Here is a 14,933-nt window from a genome sequence, read left to right on the forward strand (position 1 = left end):
CACTTTGTTATAAAGCAGAAACTAACACACCATTGTAAAGCAATTATACTCCAATAAAGATATTAAAAAAAAAAAAAGAATCCATCTGCCAATGCAGGGGACACAGGTTTGAGCCCTGGTCCAGGAAGATCCCACATGCCGTGGAGCAAATAAGCCCATGTGCCACAACTACTGAGCCTGAGTGCCACAACTACTGGAGCCCACAAGCCTAGAGTCCGTGGCCCGTAACAAGAGAAGCCACCACAATGAGAAGCCCGCACACTGCAATGAAGAGTAGCCCTCGCTCACTGCAACTAGAGAAAGCCTGCACACAGCAACAAAGACCCAACGCAGACAAAAATAATAAATAAATTTATATTAAAAAAAAAGGAAAAAGAGAGAACAGATCTGTTATCAGAACAGTGGATCACTGGAGTTAAGAGCAGTGACTGCCATATGGGAAGTACTACCAAATAAATGCTTACTATATCTCCCAAGCTCCTTTGCAATTAGTGAGTAAGTTTTGGCCAGTGGAGTCTAAGCAGAAATGTCACGTGGCAACCTCTGGGAAACTTCCTTATGAGACAGCATGTGTGAAGTGTTAGCTGTTCCCCAACCAAATCACCTCGGTTGTAAATGTTACCATTTAGACCACTGGAGCCATGCTTTACAAAACGATGAGAAATAAGGAGCTTGAGTTCCTGATACTATGGAACATGATACCAACTTTGGACCACCTACTCAGATATTTATTTGAGGGAGACCTAACATTCTGTTTTGTTTACATCACTGCCTCCTCTTCCATCCTCCACTCTGATTCTTTCAGTCAACCAAACCTAAGTGCAAGTAATACATGTAGTTGAATGGGTGCCTAGGGAAAACTACATATTTGAATAAGATTCAAATCAAACAGGCAGATTTTTAAATTATTTAATAAATGTTTTTCTAACAACAAAAAAAGGGACATGTACCACAATGTTCATTGCAGCTCTATTTACAATAGCCAGGACATGGAAGCAACCTAAGTGTCCATCAACAGAAGAATGTATAAAGAAGGTGTGGCACATATATACAATGGAATATTACTCAGCCATAAAAAGAAACAAAACTGAGTTATTTGTAGTGAGGTAGATGGACCTAGAGTCTGTCATACAGAGTGAAGTAAGTCAGAAAGAGAAAAAAATACCATATGCTAACACACATACATGGAATCTAAAAAAAAAAAAAGGTTCTGATGAACCTGGGGCAGGACAGGAATAAAAACGCAGACATAGAGAATGGACTTGAGGACACGGGGAGGGGGAAGGGTAAGCTGGGACGAAGTGAGAGAGTAGCACTGACATATATACACTACCAAATGTAAAACAGATAGCTAGTGGGAAGCAGCTGCATAGCACAGGGAGATCAACTCGGTGCTTTGTGACCACCTAGAGGGGTGGGATAGGGAGGGTAGCGGGGAGGCTCAAGATGGAAGGGATATGGGGATATATGTATACATATAGCTGATTCACTTTGTTATACAGCACAAAACTAACACACCATTGTAAAGCAATTATACTCCAATAAAGATATTAAAAAAAAAAAAGATACACACTCCCCTATGTTCACAGCAGCACTGTTCACAATAGCCAAGACATGGAAACAACCTAAATGTCCATCGACAGATGAACGGATAAAGAAGATGTGGTATATACATATATATATATATGTACGTACACACACACACACACACACACACACACACGATGGAATACTACTTAGCCATAAAAAAGAAGGAAATAATACCCATTTGTGAGTCAGAAAGAGAAAGGCAAATACCATAAATCACTTATATGTGGAATCTAAAATATGACACAAATGATCTTATCTACAAAACAGAAACAGACTCACAGACATAGAAAATAGACTTGTAGTTGCCAAGGGAGGGGAGGTGGGGGAGGGATGGATTGGGAGTTTGGGACTAGCAGATGCAAACTATTATATATAGAGTGAATGAACAAGGTTCTACTGTATAGCACAGGGAACTATATTCAATATCCTGTGATAAACCATATTGGAAAAGATATAAAAAAAGCATGTAGGGACTTCCCTGGTGTTCCAGTGGTTAAGACTCTGTGTTTCCATTGCAGGGGGCATGGGTTTGATCCCTGGTCAGGGAACTAAGATCCCATATGCTGCACAGCGGGCAAAAAAAAAAAATGTATATATATATATGTAAAACTGAATAACTTTGCTGTACAGCAGAAATTAAAAGAACATTGTAGGGCTTCCCTGGTGGCGCAGTGGTTGAGAGTCCGCCTGCCAATGCAGGGGACACAGGTTCGTGTCCCGGTCCGGGAAGATCCCACATGCCACGGAACAGCTAGGCCCATGAGCCATAGCCGCAGAGCCTGCACCTCCGGAGCCTGTGCTCTGCAACGGGAGAGGCCACAACAGTGAGAGGCCCGCAAAAGAAAAAAAAAAGAAAAATGTAAGTAAATATGGAGCTCTGGTTAATGATATACATGCTGAAATATCTGACAGGAAATGTACTGATATGTATACTTCACTTTGAAGTACATTACAAAAATAAGATGGATTGAGAAATGGATAATTTGTGATCATCCAAGTATAGTAAAATGTGAATGGTGGAGTCTAAGTCGTAGGTATACAGGTGTTCAAGGTTAAATCTTTCAACTTTGCTGTGTGTGTGAGAAACTTTTCATAATAAAGTATCAGGGGAGGGTGGCATGGAAGGAAAGAGCCGTGCGTGCTGGCTTGGTCTGTCTGGAACCGAAAGTCACTAGTCCTGAGTGGGTGCCCTGCCCCTGTCCCCAGGGAGAGGGCATCTTGGGGACACACTGGCCTTGAGGCTTCACTCTCTCGGAGGGAAGTCCCTAGCTGTCACAGGCTGGCTGAGACAACCTCTTCTGACCTAGAGGCTTTCCATTTGGGTTGAGGAGAAAGGATTTCCCAGAGGCCCTGGGATTCAGCCAACACAGCATCTGCAGACTCAGCACTACTTTGCCCAGTCTGGGCAGGGAACGTTGGGAAAGAAGCAGTGGAAATAGCATGGGCAAGTTAGTGGCTGTGTGACCCTGTGTAAGTCACTTCCCCTTCCCTAAGCAGCGTTTTCCTCATCCGTAAAATGAGTGATAAACTCTAGTTTATTACTTACAATGGTGGCTCCCCTAGTCCTTGCTCTGTCCCTCTGTGCTTTCAGAGACTGAAGAGCAGCCCATTCTTTATTTTTTTAATCTTTTAATGGTTTTAATTTGAAAACAAAAGTGAAAAATGTTTTTATGGTATAAAAAAACCTAGTCGTGGGCTTCCCTGGTGGTGCAGTGGTTGAGAGTCCGCCTGCCGATGCAGGGGACATGGGTTCGTGCCCTGGTCCGGGAAGATCCCACATGCCGCGGAGCGGCTGGGCTCGTGAGCCATGGCCGCTGAGCCTGCGCGTCCGGAGCCTGTGCTCCACAACGGGAGAGGCCACAGCAGTGAGAGGCCTGCGTACCGCAAAAAAAAAAAAAAAAAAAAAAAATCTAGTTGTGGGGAGTTCCCTGGTGGCCTAGTGGTTAGAATTTGGCACTTTTACTGCCGAGGCCCAGGTTCAATCCCTGGTCAGGGAACTGAGATCCTACAAGCCAAGCGGTGAGGCTAAAAAAAAGAAAACAAAAAAAAGAAAACAACACAAAACAAACCTAGTTGTAGAATTTTCAGTTTATTATATGAAAGTGAGAATTACATGATTTAGGGACTAAATGCTTTCTAGGGTAGTTAGTAGTTATAACTCTAATGGTCGGTCTCTGAGAGAAAAGAGAAAAACACCTAGCTCTGATAAATGCTGTCCATTATTATATTTTCTTATTAATAAAAATGCTGATAATACTCAGGCATTAATGTAAGCACTTCACATGTGTGAAAACAGTTGATCCTTGCAATAACCCTTCATAGTAGGTACATTATAATGATCCCATCTTATAGACGAAGAAACAAAGGTTCTTCAAGTAATTTGCCCAAAGTTGTACAACCAGCAAGCGTCAGAGGCAGGCTTTGAACCCAGACCATCTGGCATCAGACACCACACGCTTACCCACACTGCTGGACAGCCTCCCTACTCTAGGGATACTTTCGGAGCAGCCCATTCTTTAAAGTTGCCCTCACTGACAGTGGCTGAGCCCCTCGGATTCTCTATCGCCATCAGCCACCAGGTTCCACCAATTCCCCTCCTCAGAATTCCAGCTCAGCCCCCTTTTCTCCCTCCCACTGCCCCCTCTTGCTCAAAGGCCTCCCTCATCCTCCTGGCCCCTGAGGGATCATCCACACACACACACACACACACACACACACACACACACACACACACACAGAGCAGCCTCCAGTGCTCCCCTCTCCCTGCGCCACACCTGCGTGTCCCCGTAGCCCTGAACGCAGCCTGGTCCTGCAAACGCTGTGTGGCCACACCTTGGTGCCTCTGCCCATGCCCTGCCCCCGGGCTGGGATGACCCTTCCCACAAAGGGCTCCTTCTCATCCCTGGAGAGGCAACATCGCCATCTCCCACATCCAGAGTCTTCCCCGACTCCACACTCAGTTATGCGACCCCTGGCGTGAAGTCACTTCCCACTGGCCTCCCCACCAAATGGGGTGGCATCTGCTCCAGCTCTGTGGCCCCAGACCCAGCATGGGGCTGGCGTCTTGGGAGCAGTTTGCTGATCCCTTCCCAGGGCTCAGTCAGACCACATTCCTCTCACTGGCAGCCATGAGGGCTCCAGGCTCCCCTCTGAGCCATGATGAAGATGAAGATTTATTTATTTTTTGACCCCTCTGCACGGCTTGCAGGATCTTAGTTTCCCGACTAGGGATCGAGCCCAGGCCCTGGCAGTGAAAGCGCCGTGTCCTAACCACTGGACCACCAGGGATTTCCCAGAAGATGAAGATTTAATGGGGCAGCTGATAAAAGGGTGGCGAGGGACAGATAGGGGTAGATCAAAAGTGGAATGAAATGGTCAGAACACGCTCCACTACAGGGTGGGAGTGAGGAGAGATGGAGAAACCAACATCTGAGGATCTGCCCTGGGCCGGGTCGCTTAACAAAAAGCACATCACTGAATCTTCACAACATCCTGGGGTAGGGCTCATAAGCCCCACTTCGAGATGAGCAAACTCAGAGGTTAGGGTCTTGCCCAGGGTCACCCAGGAGTAAGTGACCACGTTTAGGCTGCAGTGCCCATCCTGCCTGTGTGAGGCCCGGAGCCTAGCCCTTCCCTTGACCCCCACGCCCTTCTCAGGGGTCTGTACCCACACCGCCGAGTCCTGCTACAGCCCCATGCTCATGCTTCATATCCACTCTCTGTCACTTAGCCAAGGAGAGAGAGTTTCTTTCTTTTTTTTTTTTTTTTCTTTTTTTTGAGGTACATGGGCCTCTCACTGTTGTGGCCTCTCCCTTTGCGGAGCACAGGCTCCAGACACACAGGCCCAGCGGCCATGGCTCACGGGCCCAGCCGCTCCGCGGCATGTGGGATCTTCCCGGATCGGGGCACAAACCCGTGTCCCCTGCATCAGCAGGCAGACTCTCAACCACTGCGCCACCAGGGAAGCCCCGCGAGAGTTTCTTGAGAAAAGGCGAAACAAGTGTCTAAGACAACAGAGCTAGCAAGGCTGTTAATGCAGTGTGTCTAGAAGCCACAGGGCTCAGGATCGCAGCCACAGCCAACACTGGCCCCTGGGCTGCAGGGCCCTAGAGAAGCAGGTGCTGTCACCCCAGGAATGTCCCGGTTCCCCCGGTCTCTTGCTTGTGTTGGAGATGCTGACACTTGACAGTCAGCCCACGACTGGGAGAACTCATGTGGTTGTCACCACTGGCAATCAGAGTGCTGCATCCCCTGCCCTTGCTGCCTGGGATCTAGGAAACTGGGAGCAAGTGGGGCTGACGGCCAACTTGTGGAGCTGGATGGGGCTTTGGTGTGACCTGCCAACTCAGGCCTGAATGGACATGCATGGGAGGAGATGGTGGAGAAACAGACCTCCACTCTCTAGCTCTAAAGATGCAAAATAATAGGGAAATCACTAGATCTCAGCCTCAGGGTCTGGAAGGTCACAAAGTAAGATCATAGCTGGCTATGAAGGCAATTATCATCTAGGTGGCACTGTTCAATTCATACAAGTTTTCTCCACTCACTTCCATATTCCCCACTCACAACCACCCTTGTAGGCTGAGGAAACAGAGGCTACCAGCCCCTCTCACCAGGTTTAAACAGCCTCCTCCCTGTGCTCCAGATTCCAGCTCAAACCCCTGACCTCTTCCCCTCCTGGCAGAGGGAGGTTTTCAGAGCATGAATCTTTATTGTTTTTTGGCAGCACTGTGCAGCAGGTGGGATCTCCGACCAGGGATGGGACCCGTGCCCCCTGCACTGGGAGCGCAGAGTCTTAACTACTGGACCGCCAGGGAAGTCCCAGAGCATGAATCTGATCTCAGGTGTCTTCACTTAAAACCGAAAGCTCAGCCTGGTCCTCAGCACAACGAGGCCCATGCCTGCCTTGTGGCTCTGACCACTGTTGTCCTAAAATGGCCTCACTCCCTATCAGGTGGCATGTGCCCGTCCTACAGAACTGCCTTACACAGCAGCACACTCACGGGCTCTCTCACCCCCAGGTCTTACCACCTAGAACCTGGTTCGACCCTACACACCCCTCAGGACTCCACTTAGAGGCTGCCTCCCCCTCCCGCCCCCCCAACCCCGAAGCTTCCGTAACCACCAGCTCTGAGCTCCCCAGGCTGAGTTTACCCCATTTATAGCACTGTCACGCTGCCCTGGCCCTGCCTGTTTCCTTTTCTTTCTCTCCCACAGATGGTGAGCTCCTTGGAAGCAGGACTGTGTCTCATTCACCCCTAGCAGAGTGCCTAGAAACCCGAATGAACTTTTTGGCCAACCCAATATTTGCAAATCCATAAATTAGGTCCAAGGAGTTATGTGACTCGCCTGAGATCCAGTGAGCTGGGCAGGGATGGGGCTGAGAGTCACTGTGGAGTTCGGGCCACTGAAGCCCAGGCCTTCCTGCTGGCCTTGACCCCCTGTGTTTAGCTCGGGCTTTTCACATCAGTCTTGCTGTGGGGGTAGGAGAGGGAGTGGGGAAGGGCCTGGGAGAATCAAGCTTGGGATGCTGAGTGCTGAGCTAAAAGTCTGAGGACGGGAGGGACAAAGGAATGAACTAAGACCTCGACAAAATGCCACCAGCTAAGAAAAGAAAAGCAAACATGCACATCCAGCTGGATGAGGACGAGGGTTCCAGCCTGGGCCACTGGCACCTCATGTCAGGAGGAACAAATCTTCCAGCTAGGGCCATACACAACCCAGGGGGATGAACCTGAAATTAGCCCGTCTGTCCACAAATGCGTGCTCCACGCCACTGAATCACTAGCGATCTGCCCAACAAGTCCCCACACATTTCCTCACTGGTCCCTTCCCAATAGTGACACACCAGGCTAATGGAAACGTAATTCCAGGAGACAGGACTGCGGTTTCCCTTGTGCTGGAGTGAATGAGCAAGTCCTGAGCGGGGCCCAACGTGCCAGAGGCTTGGTGCCAAGACCTCAGGGCAGAACAGCCAAAGCAGGGCCAGCCCAGTATCTATGGGTCTGCACCACAAGGACGGGGTCGGGAGTGAGGTGGCAGCAGCTTGTGCAGCGATCCAGGCCCTGCTGGGAAGGGCAGAGGGGAGCCACCAGGGAGTCTGTTTTGGATGCAGACATGAGCAGGAGTGGGGCTCTTGGGGCCTGGATGAGAGGGGAAGGGGGTTCTGGCTCTGACTCCCCAGGAATCCAGCAGGAGGACCTGCCACAGGCCCAGCTCTGACCAACGCAGAGACTGGAACTGGGAGGTCAGGGTGTATGTGCAATTTTGTGTGAGATCATTGGTTAGAAATTGTGGTTTCTGGTCATTCCTTTCTTCTGGGTGTTGGGGATACAGTCGTGAACAAGACAGGCCTGGGGGCTGCCCCAGTGGAACCCACAGTCTACTGAGAGGGCACAAGAAACAGGGTATCAATAAACACACCGCTCCGCAACTGCGTGACTTCCCAGCCTCAGCTGCTTCATTCGCATCTGAGATGATAATAGCAGTGCCTCCCTCAGAGGGCTGTTATGAGGATTAAGTCAATTCTTCATCATAATAAAAAAGGAAAACAGCTTGAAGGGCTGTCAGTAGGGGAGTAGCTACATCAGGCATGGTGAGTCCGCACATGCAGGACTGAAACAGGAAGGAGCTTCCTCTCATGTTCAAACAAGGAGAGATCATGAAGACGTTTCATTAAAAGGAAAAAAAGTCATACTTTCATCATGCTGCCAACAATAAAACACACACACAGATAAAACTCCTCCTCCATGAACAGACAAGGTCATGTCAACACACAAAGAAAGGTCCAGAAGGCTGGACAAGAACATGATCCAAAAGACTAAAGGGATCACATGGGCCTGGTCCCTAGTAAGCGTTCTTAAAACATGAGCCACTATTAATTATAAGTTTAGGGAAAGATTTCCTTATGTTACCTGTTATTATTTTGTTTTTTTTTTTTTGCGGTACGCGGGCCTCTCACTGTTGTGGCCTCTCCCGTTGTGGAGCACAGGCTCCGGACACGCAGGCTCAGCGGCCATGGCTCACGGGCCCAGCCGCTCCGTGGCATGTGGGATCTTCCCGGACCGGGGCACGAACCCGTGTCCCCTGCATCGCCAGGCGGACTCTCAACCACTGCGCTACCAGGAAAGCCCTATGTTACCTATTTTTAACTTGAATTAGGGTAAGTGGAACATTTTACCTTACTCTTAATAAAGCTAAATTTTAAACATTCCTTTTTGTTTACATCTAATCCTACATGACCATCATCTTTCTGCTGGTCTCTGACCTGCAGAAGAAAAGGGTTTAAAAAAAAAAAAAGAGATGAGGATTGTTCTCCTTCCCTTGGTTTCCAGGTCTGAATGTTTCCTTAGGAATTTGCTCTGGGTATTTGACGAGCACATTGCTCAAGCTACTTCCCATGTCAACATGTGTCAACATACAAATCCTCTTACCCCCCTGAGAGGTGGGGTTATCACCTGCAACCCTGAGAGGTTCAGTCACTTGCTGAAGGTCACGCAGTGACTGAGTGCGGGGGGACCGCAGTCAACCAATCCATCTAATCCCTCCTTCTCCTTCTCTCTTTCACATGTACGTGTGAGACACACACACCCTATGCATCTATGGGTGGTTTACTGTTGTCATTTCCTGGTTACTGACTCTCAGGCACAATTGTAATTAGCAAATGATCTGTGCCACAAGCTGAAAAATATTTAATGGCCCCAGAGGAAGGATGGGGCCTAAGTCACTGGTTTACCTGCCACTGTCATTAATAATTACTGATGATTTTTTCTATTATGAAGCACAGAACTGACCGACTCAAACAGAGCAGGACATAAAATCTCCAGGCCGAGATGTTCTCTACATTCAGCTGCGGACGCAGCAATGATGGGCCTGACTCTGAACGCCTGCTAAAAATCTGTACTCATCTGATTCCCAGGACAGCTCTGATCTGTCTTGTCCAGGGAGGGGAGAATAAGGACCAGGTGACTAAAAGGCACCGCTGCAGCTAGAAGAGCTGAGAAGAGCAGGTTGTGGGACTGAGGACACACTCTGAATGCCACACATCTCACCGGAAGCAATGACTGTAGGTTAGATGGAAGCTGAGCTGGATTGGGCTGTGGATGACATGCAGGGGCTTCACTGGCCAAAGAGACCAGGTTCTGGCAGAAGTGAGAGAAAGGTTGGGGACAGAGCTGCCATCCCTTGACATTATCCAGTAGGGGTCACTTGGCCCCCATCCTGCCCATCTCCCCCCCCTCCCCCTCCCCCTCTCTGAGTCTGGAAGGCTCAGCCCCTATTCCTCATCCCTATGGCTTTCTCTGACCACTCAACAGGGAAGGTGATCTTGTTGCCTCTGGGTTCCTCCAGCGGTTACACCCTGCACATTCATCACATGATGTTCTCCCTGGCTCTCTTTGGTTCATTCCACAAATATTTGCTAAACAACTGCTCTGTGCCAAGCACTGATCAGGTGGTTGGGGACCCTGCAGTGGGTAGGAGAGGTGGATCTCTGCCTTCGTGAAGCTCACAGGCTAGTGGGAGAGGCAGAGAGAGAAGCAGGTAAATAACGTGGGGTTGCAGATCAGGTAAGTACTGTGAAGGAAACAAACAGGAGGCCAAGAAAGAGGCCGTGGGGTGGGGAAACCCCAAAGAAGGTCTCTCTGGGGAGGTGACATTTAACTAAAATCCTAAATGTCTATTTGCTCTCTGTGGCTCCCAACAGGCCGCAGGGCTAGGGTAGTATAACCCTCATGATGAGGGGTGCTCTTCTAGCTCAGTTAATGCTCCAGGACGAGGATGTGACTCGAGTGACTGCCTTGGTGAGTAAGTGCCCCTCTCTGATATACCCCTTCAGTGATCTGGCAGCAGCAGCAGCAAAGCCCAAAGCCAGCAGTCCCAGAAAGCATTTGACCCAACAAAATTGTCTCTGGCTCAGAGCACAAAGCCGGACCCGAGCAGGCCGACGACACAGGTGTGCTGGATGTCTGAACAAACTTCCAGCTTATACACACCTGGCCTGCTGCCGGGAGGTCTGGAGGCTGGTATGACCTGTCTGAAGGGCAACTTGGCAAAATCTGCCAAAAGGTACAATGCTTATGCCCTCTGACCCAGCAAATCCCACCACCTGGAATCTATCTGAGAAAATACTGGCATGTGTATACAAGAGTATGTGGAGGGATATGCAGGGCTCTTCCGTTTATAATAGTGAAATCACCAGAAGCAACCTCAATGTCTATCAGTAGTGGCCTACCCAGTCGTAAAAATCATAGGACATCCTCCCACAGGAGGGATATCACAGAGCTGTTAAAAAACATGATCTCAAGGTGAGATCATTAAGTGAAAAACAGCAAGTCAAAGAACAGTACTTAGAGTGGGATGTCTTTGTGTTTGCTTATGGACTCAGCTGTCTGTAAACGCACAGAGGAAGTCTGCAAAGACACAGACCAAACTGATTCTAATGATCACATCTGCCCTAGGGTGGAAAGGGATGGCACCCAGGCGAATCTTTACTTTTCATTCCATATGCTTCTATTTTGTTTGACTTCTTTTCCCTGGCAATAATGAATTCATGTGTTATTTGTATGATTAAAAATACATTTAAAAGAGATTTTTGAAAAAGATAAAGGACAATGCCAAGAGATCAACCTGGTTTTTCTCTGTAGCTCAGTCACTAAAACCCTCCATCTACTTGGCCTCTGTACCCACCCCCATCCCCATCCCCCTTTTTCCAACAATTCAGTTTCTCCTGCCTTTTTTTTTTTCTCCTGCCTTTGATGGCACCTGACAACTTGCAAACATCTCCCATGCCAATTTCAGAGAGCCTTTTCTCATAAAGGCAGCCCTAGGGAAAAAGCTGTTATCTGGCAAGTTCCATGGATACTTCATAATCACTGCAACTTGTACTCCTGACCCACACTCAACACTCATGACCTGACAGCAAGCTGTGTGGACTATTTCAGTGGAGCTCGCCAAGCTCCCCAGAGGCCCAGGGTAGGCCCAATGCCCTCACATGCCAGTCATCACTTTCAAAGGAAAAGTAAGGGGATTTCAGCAAGACAGAAGAGCCAGAACAACCTTTTGGATTTATTCAAGGTACTAAGTTGCACCCTGCAGATTTCTGTTTGCGTGGACACAGGTAGGAAGGGCTGAGCATCCGCCATCAGTAACCTGTGTGTGTGACAGCAGAACAGACCCCCTGGCCTGGTCCTATCCAGGCTACAGGGCCCTCCTCCATCTTTCTTTCTGCTGTACACAAACCAAGATAAATAGCTGGACTGGACATTAGTTGTCCAGAAATGTCCATGCAGGAAATACCAGACCCATCAGTCACTGCAAGAGCCCTAACTCCCTTCTTCTTTCCCAGCAGCTAACCTTGGAGGCAAGCATCTCCCTGGGGATTATTCACTGGCATCACTGGTCTTTCAGGCGAGCCTTGCTTCCCATCCCATCCATTATGCACAGGAAATGCCAGGCTGTGCCAATGACAATTGAAATGGTAAACGGTACAAATGATTCTCGTAAGACCTTGACTCAACAATTAGGACAGAGCGGACATGAGGGAACGCAGCACAGTGGATGAGGGGACTTCAGGGAAGTTTGCTAAACCACCTGCAACAGCATCTCTGGAGAGCTTGTTAAAAACACAAATTCCAATCATCGCGTCTGGGAGCAGGATCAGGGAATCTGCTTTTTTTTTTTTAACAAAGCCACGTGATTGTGACAGTCGTAACATAAGCACAGGATTTAAAACATATTAACAGAATCCACATTTTTTAACAAGCTACCCCCTGTGATTCTGATGCTGAGAACCACTGTTCTATGGCCCCAAGGGAGAGGCTCTCCCTGGACCAGAGGAAGGTCGGAGCTCCTTGCTGGTACTTCTCATTCTGGGACCCGCTCAGCCTCCTCTCCTGCTACTCCCAGCTGCACAGTTTCTGCTCCAGACGCGCCCAGCAGCTGGACCAAACTATTCCTCATCTCTCTGCCTTTGCTCCCGCTGCTGTGAAGTCTGGAAAGTCTCTCCTCCCCTTTGCCTGTCCCCCCCCCCCCAGCCCTCGCACACTGCAGCCACTCCAGGGGTCACGCAGCTCAGGCGATCACAGAAAGAGGGTGGCCTCAGGAACTGAGTCTTCTTCTGAACTTGGTTCTTGCCTCCTCCAATGACCTTGGACAATCGACAACCTCTGTGAGCCTTGGTTCCCATTTGTAAAATACGGATAACACTGTCTCACAGGCTTGCTCTGAGAATTCAACGCAACAAACTTTAGCCAAATTCAGCTTCCCCTGCTGCTCTTACTGACCTACCTTCTCTATGGGACCTCATTCTCGTTCCAAAACCCTATTTGGCAGAACCCAGGGCCCAGGTCGAATGTCTGAGGCTACAAAATGAATCCCTGTCCCTGTGCTGCCCTTGACTCTTACCTGCCCAACGTTGAAGGTCAGTGTGATGGCATAAAAGAAATTGGAGTTGGCACTTCCTGCATAAATCCAGAGGTGCCACAGGACAGGGAAGAGGAGGGAGCAGATGATGATGATGCAGGCGAGGACGAATACGTTTCGCAGGACTGCAAAGACAGACGATGGTCAGTTAGCCCAGGGCTGACTCCCGCTGGGGCCCTTTCCTTGCAGTGACGGCCCTGCAGGACAGAGTGGCCCACGAAGAGCTTGGTGTAGCTCAAAGGCAGAACCCCCCGCCATCCCCTCCCCAACACACACAAACTCAGAGGTGCCAGGGCGCCAAGACGCAGACAGACCTCAGACCCGTGGCAATGGTTCCTCACACCCAGAGCTGGCGAGAGGCCCTAGATTTGGACTCCACCTCCCACTGTGGGCTCACGCTGTGAATGCCTCTGGGCACCACAAGGAGGCACTTCAGCAAGACACTGCCCTCTAACCCCCAATCCCGGGGTGTCCAAGAGTAGCTCCTCTCCTGTCCCCAAGCAGGGTGCTATCTGACCAGTGAATCATGGATGGAAATGGCAGCATGAACCTCTCGGTATCTCTATGGTGCCACAGCCCTGGGTCTTAGGAATACATTTTCCGTTCTCCTCAATTCACGTCTTAAGTCTCCTGCCCTGCTCTTCAAATGGCCCTCACTCTTCCTTAGACGATTTAAAAGTCTCTTTTTGACACCCTCCCTCTCTAAGCTCACCCTCTACCCCCGGAAGGAATGCGGAATCCCTCCAGGGAGAAGCTCCCCCTAACGCTCCAGGGAGGACCTGCTACACAGGGTGGTCCGTGGGCAGGCAGGCTGAGTTCCGCTGGGGGAAGGCAGCCTGATAGTGGGGCACAGCCTCGGCTTCAGAGAGACTTTGGTGAAAATTCCTGCTCTGCCACCAAGTTTCTCAGAGTCTCAGCTTCCCCATCTCTAAAATAGGGCTAAAATGCCTACTTCATGGAAGTGTTCCATGAACTAAACAAGTTGTGTGGAAAAGCTGGCACAGATGTATTACTGTGTGTTTTCCATTGCTATGGTAACAAATTACCACAAACTTAGTGGCTTAAACAATATAACTTATTATCTTACATTTTGGGAGGTCAGAAGTCCACAGACTCTGGTGGCTCTAGGGGAGAGTCCACTTGCTTGCCTGTGCAGCATGTAGGAGCTGCCTGCATTCGTGGCTCATGACTCCCTCCATCTTCAACCAGCAATGTCGGATTAAGTCCTTCTCACGTTGTATCACTATGGCCTCCTCCTTTGCCTCCCTCTTCCACTTTTTTTTTTTTGGACTTCAGTTTTTAGAGCAGTTTTAGGTTCACAGCAAAACTGAGCAGAAGGTAAAGATTTCCCATATACCCACTGCCTCTACATCTTCCACTCTTAAAGGCCCTTGTGATTACACTGGGCCCACCTGGATAACCCAGGATAATCTCCCCATCTGAAGGCCCTTTTGTCATGTAAGGTGATATAGTCACAGGTTCTGGGGATTATGACACGGATATCTTTGTGGGGGGCAAGGAGGGGACATTATTTTGCCTATCACACTGTACTTTTTTTTTTCCTTTTAATTCACTAGGGGATATCTGACAATAGGATTATATACTATTATTGTTTCTTTCTTTACACTTTATTATATTTTTAAATAAAATAATAAATATTATTTAAAATTAATTAATTAAAATAATATATTTTAAAAAAAATTACCACTTATAAAAAAAAACCTTAGGTCTGGTTCCCGGCAGGCACTTAGTGAATGGAAGTTCCCTTCCCCTCTCTGATCCTGACCTTCAGGAAATCCCTTCTCCCAAGTCAGAGTTTTGGGATATTTAAGAGATGGGGAAACCCCTGATCCTTAAGGCCTCTTGTCTCAGTTGTACAATGACTTGGTTGAAATGCTAAACTTGGGGTTCATGCATTAGAA

At 48.8% G+C, this 14,933-nt stretch overlaps 1 protein-coding gene and 1 non-coding gene across 10 annotated transcripts in view; one reads left to right on the forward strand and one right to left on the reverse strand.

The window, feature by feature from the left end:
• The window catches only part of PIGU (phosphatidylinositol glycan anchor biosynthesis class U), a 125,279-nt gene that overhangs the window by 21,078 nt on the left and 89,268 nt on the right, over positions 1-14,933 (reverse strand). For 5 of the 9 annotated variants that reach the window (XM_067707880.1, XM_067707876.1, XM_067707872.1 and 2 more), the window contains one exon: positions 12,994-13,136. In XM_067707880.1, coding sequence (XP_067563981.1) covers positions 12,994-13,136 — 143 coding nt within the window. Of the gene's footprint in view, positions 1-8,028; positions 12,045-12,099; positions 12,737-12,993; positions 13,137-14,933 lie in introns of those variants that run through there. The other 4 variants (XM_067707879.1, XM_067707877.1, XM_067707873.1 and 1 more) reach the window with 3 other exon arrangements.
• On the forward strand, positions 3,516-3,587 carry TRNAK-UUU (transfer RNA lysine (anticodon UUU)). The gene has a single exon. It is a non-coding gene; the product is annotated as a tRNA-Lys (tRNA).

This window comes from Pseudorca crassidens, chromosome 15 (genome assembly GCF_039906515.1).
Source record: "Pseudorca crassidens isolate mPseCra1 chromosome 15, mPseCra1.hap1, whole genome shotgun sequence".
Classification (NCBI taxonomy): domain Eukaryota; kingdom Metazoa; phylum Chordata; class Mammalia; order Artiodactyla; family Delphinidae; genus Pseudorca; species Pseudorca crassidens.